The following is a 4859-nucleotide window of genomic DNA, read 5'->3' on the forward strand; positions in this document are numbered from 1 at the left end:
CCGCGTGCCTGTCCCCCTCCTACGTTCAGGGAGCATTTTTTCCTCTTAATATGTAAGATTTGTCCTTTTTCCTCCCTGACTTTATGGTCTCTGTGTCATCAGCGGTGCTCACTAATTGCAGCTGGCACTGTTGATAGAATAAATTAAATGACGAGCTACTCTAACATCTGGTTTTGCTTTGCCGTCAGTAGGAATACTAACAGCTTAAATTTGCTGAATTATTTTAAATTTTCTTGGCCTGGGACTGATACCCAAGTATGTGCAGCTGTACAGCTGTCTGGACCTAGAATAGTCACAACCTGAAAGGAGTAAGTTTGGTTGTAATATTAACCCCTGTTTTTCGAGACCCTTGGTTGTTCTGATATCCCCTGATTGCCTGCGAGGAAGCAGCACCCCGCTGCGCTCTCCGGGGAGACGTGTCCGGCGCAGCCTGCCACTGCCACGTTACGGCTGAATAGACCGGGGCCCGCCCCCCCCTGCCACTGCCACGTTACGGCTGAATCTCGGTACCTGTTTTAGCTAAAAAGTACCAACAAATTTATATTTTACATCCAGTTCGTCTGCGTTGGCGGCAGCCCAAACAGGATGAGGGCGTTTGCCCAGTTCATGCACAAGCAGCTGGGACTGGCGGGTGACGGCGAGGACCTGGCAGACATCTGCGCGGGGACGGACCGGTACGCCATGTACCGGGCTGGGCCGGTGCTCTCCATCAGCGTAAGTACCGCGCCGTGCTGCACCGCACCGCAGGCGTTTTCCATCCCGGGCGCTCACGGCAGCCCCTGCCCTGGGGGCTGCTGCCACTGGCGTGGTCCAGCAGTGGGCTGGTATGGGGCCCCGTCTGCCCCGGTGGCCGGCGCGACCTTTCCCTCCTGCCCCTCTGCCTCCCGCAACACCCACCAGCAGATTTTTCCCCTCTTTTCAGTTTTCAGCCATTACCACCAGTGCAGCCTTTTAGTCATGGTAAAGCTGCTTCTGCTTGAATGGTATTTCTCAGCACCCTACGTGTTCAGTTCAAAAAGCATCATTAAAAATGAACACGCATGTATTTTGCTCAGCTCAGCAGTCTGGCCATTTCGGAGGCGAAGACCACTTCCCACCATGCATGAACTACGAAATATTGGTGGAAGTATTACATTGACATGAGCTCTCTTGCTTTATTATTAATTATTCTTTAACAGCAGCAATATGTTTGGCATTCCACAAAGGAAAAAGCAAATACAGGCTGTGCTGATGAGTGCTTGTACCCCAAGGCTTCGTCCTGCCATCATTTCTTCGGGCACAAGATTAGTCTTAAATCTGATTCACAGGAGACAGCGTCACTCACACAACAGAGCTCACATTTGGTCCCTCTGACAAAATCAAACCAAACCTGACCGGCAGAAAAACCTGAGGGAATCAGTCTGAAAGGATCCAAGGGGAAAAAAACCCCACAAGTTCTGCTATTCCCCAATCTGACAGCAGTTGTGGCACAGCTAGGAGAAAAGCCGACGCCGAGCTCTGGGCCGTGCACCCCTTTTGCACCAGTGCAGAAGCCATGGACCCCCAGGCTCGTCCCTGCGAGGGGACGCAGGGCAGAGCACGCAGCGAGCCTCCCCCAAAATGCTTCGTGCAGAGCAGCTGCCAACGTCACATTTTTGCAAGTTGCTTAGAAACACAAATGAACTCAAACATACCGGAGGCAGGAACAGTTTCCTGCTTGGAATATTTACAATGAGAATACATTTTTCAGGCATTGGCAAATAAGTCAGGCTGATGTTCCAGAATAACAACATGCAAAATGTTTTCATATTTAAAACATGATACAAGCCCAATAGACCATCAGTCTCACAGCCAAATGAAAAGAGACGAAGCAACAGCAAAACTGACCGCGTATGTTAAATTAACTGTGCTTCTTAACATACGCTTCCTTCAGGTTTTTGAACATGATAGCAAAACTAAGAAAATGTGAGGCATTTTTCATGGGGAAAAAAACAAGTCCCACACCACCAAACACCTTTTGTTTTCAAAGGTAAGTCCGAGAACAGGATGGTGGTTGAGGAATGGAGGAGAAAACTAAGATGATCACGTGAGGGAGCTCTGAGCAGAACGCAGAGGCGGCCTCGACAGCTCGAGGTTTGCAGAACATCTGCCAGCCCAGAGGAGCGGCAGCGGGGACGGGGTGGTGGGGCACCGCGAGCCCCGGCACAGGACGGGGAATGGGACGCTGCCAGCGGAGGGAGAGCCTGCAGGCAGCCAGGCAGGTGCTGGGGATGGGGATGGAGGGACACCAGGGTGGGTGATGCAAGCCAGGACGCAGGACAGGTGGCCCACAAGGCGTGAGGCTTCATGCAGCAAACACCTGACCCCAAAACTGGCCCTCACCAAGGGGTACAAACCTACCCGCTGTCTTTTGTGCCCAGCGACGAGGGCAGAGGTGCTCTGGCGTGTGGCGAGGATGGGCTGGCAGACACCCAGAGAAGCGGAGGCTCGGGTTGTCCTCGCTGAAACTCACCGCCCCAAGAGTACGAGCAGGACACAACAAACAACGGAAGTCAGCATGTGGCGTAAGGACGGGCAACGCAAGGGGAAGGTCTTGGAGTATTCAACCATCAGGATGCATTTGTGGAGAGACCTTTCTCGAAGGAGAGACACCATCTGCACACCCGATATCCTGGTCCCCAGGGATGAACCTCAGCTCTATTGATAAGAAGAGCCTCCGAAGCGTCCAGGGGAGCAGAAGAGTTAGGTGCTTTACCTGGACAAACTACAAAGACTCCGAGATGGCTCTCCCCCCTCAAAAAATCGCTGTTGGCCTCATCAGTGGAAAGGGGTCACAGCGTAACCCTGGGCTCATTGCAGTCACGTACCTGTCACCTGCTGCAGCATCACAGGGAGTGACGTTTTTCTTTTCTCTCCTCCCAACAGCACGGGATGGGCATCCCTTCCATTTCCATCATGCTTCATGAACTAATCAAACTGCTGCACCATGCAAAATGCCGAGACGTTACTATTATACGCATCGGTACTTCTGGAGGCTTAGGTAAGCTATCCATGGTCTTTCTTCTGGGCAAAAAGGGTATTAATAAAAAAAATCCTCAGCAATAGGTCATCTAAATTTGAGGATTTTGTCAGGTCCCCAAATATCAAACATGATGACACTTTGTGCTGGGTTAAAACCCAGCAAACTTTTAGAGATTGGCTTAGCAGAGTGCACATTTTTGTAATGAACAAAGGCCTTGAATTCACAACAGTTTGGTATCACTTTTCAAACAGAAAACCTGACCAGCCATCAGGAAGAAAAAACAACTCTATCCCAGCCGGACCCAGGACAGTGGAAGTCACTCTCATGCTTTGGGATCCTTCCGGCTGCCTCAGTGCCTGTAGTCCTTGTTGCTGGTGGGACTCCCACCCAGGCAGTGATGCTGCTCATGCCTGCACAAGCTGGTGGTGGGGCACGATTTCTGCAAGGCAGAAGCCATTAAAACGCTGTCACTCAGCGCATTCCCACAATCAGTCATCGTGTGCTGATTCTGTACATTTTAGTTGTACATCTGTGCTACTGCATGAATTTCAATTATTCTCTCACATCTGTTTTACTCACTAAAAAGAACCACCCCACAGTCACACATACATCTGTAGGGACTTTTCTGTCATGCTGAAGTTTTGCAGGAGGTCACACGTGTTACGAGCTCTGGCTTAGCCTGAACCTTCATTTTCACAGGGATCGAGGCCGGGTCTGTTGTGATCACGGACATGGCGGTGGACTCCTCCTTCAAGCCACGGTTTGAGCAGGTGGTGCTGGATGACGTGGTGGTGCGGAGCACTGACCTGGACAAGGACCTTGCGGAGGAGCTACTCGCCTGCAGCAAGGAGATTCCTGACTTTCCCACGCTCATCGGCCATACCATGTGCACCTATGACTTCTACGAAGGTAAAACGATCTTTGACTGTCCTTCCTCCCCACAAACATAATGCCAAGCCTTTACGTTCTTACGTAGGCAAAACTACCCAGGCTTCCAAAGCCTAAGAAGGGCTGCAGGAGCTGACCCACCCGATATGTTAGAGCTTGTTCAGCTGTCAGAGCAGGGTACGTCTTCAGAACACGCAATACCAATTTCAGCACTTTGCCAGGGCGAGATGTCCTCTCTAGCTGGTCTCCTGTGCAACTGACAGTTACATTTTGTAATGTCACCTGCAAGGCCAGCGCTGCTGTAGCTGGTGGTGGATCAGGAGTGAAGATCCACCCAACAGCGGTTGCTCCCTGGGACAATGCAAATGCGTGGGGGACCTCTGGGGCCGCCCGGTCCAGCCATTGCATGGGAGCCACGTGCGGTCACAGACCCTCCGAAAGCAGGAGGCCAGTAGCTGCACCCTGGCAAAGAAAACAGCCCCTTGTCCACAACCCTGTGGTGAGCCTAGCAGATGGGTGACACCGAGCTGTCTCCTACAAGATTGTGACTTCTAAACTACCAAACACTAGAAAAATGTCAGGAAGCGTGTGACGTTTGTGAAAAGAAACTTTGGTTACTCTGGAACAGTTTCTTTTGCAAAATTAAATGCTGATTGCAGAGTAGATGAAATGTAATAAATGAAAAATTAATAATCTGAGGACTATTTATAAACCTTTGGATCTGCTTGCAAATGCAACCATCTGTGTATTGCTCAAGGCCATGTTTTATTTAAACAAAACGGCATTTGAGAGGATTAGCAGCAGGAAGAGCAATAAAACCAAGCACTCTGCCCAGGTTAGCACAGCCGCAGGTACGCATTTTGCTTGCACAAAGGACTTGCCGTTCTGTGCGAGAGGAGCAGCTGCGCCAGGCACGCGTCTGCTCTGTGGGCCCAGGTGCGGCTGCAGGACAGCCAAAGCCACCGCTGGA

At 51.0% G+C, this 4859-nt stretch overlaps 1 protein-coding gene across 1 annotated transcript in view; it reads left to right on the forward strand.

Moving 5' to 3' along the window:
- Positions 1-3910, forward strand: part of LOC104625969 (uridine phosphorylase 2-like) — a gene marked incomplete at both ends in the record, with an annotated part of 4640 nt that extends 730 nt beyond the window's left edge. Inside the window, 3 exons of the mRNA XM_010293754.1 lie at positions 556-714; positions 2905-3019; positions 3701-3910. Coding sequence (XP_010292056.1) covers positions 556-714; positions 2905-3019; positions 3701-3910 — 484 coding nt within the window. The remainder of the gene's footprint in view (positions 1-555; positions 715-2904; positions 3020-3700) is intronic.
- Positions 3911-4859: the final 949 nt, after the last annotated feature.

The sequence above is a fragment of the Phaethon lepturus genome, unplaced genomic scaffold, assembly GCF_000687285.1.
Source record: "Phaethon lepturus isolate BGI_N335 unplaced genomic scaffold, ASM68728v1 scaffold50068, whole genome shotgun sequence".
Taxonomy (NCBI): Eukaryota; Metazoa; Chordata; class Aves; order Phaethontiformes; family Phaethontidae; genus Phaethon; species Phaethon lepturus.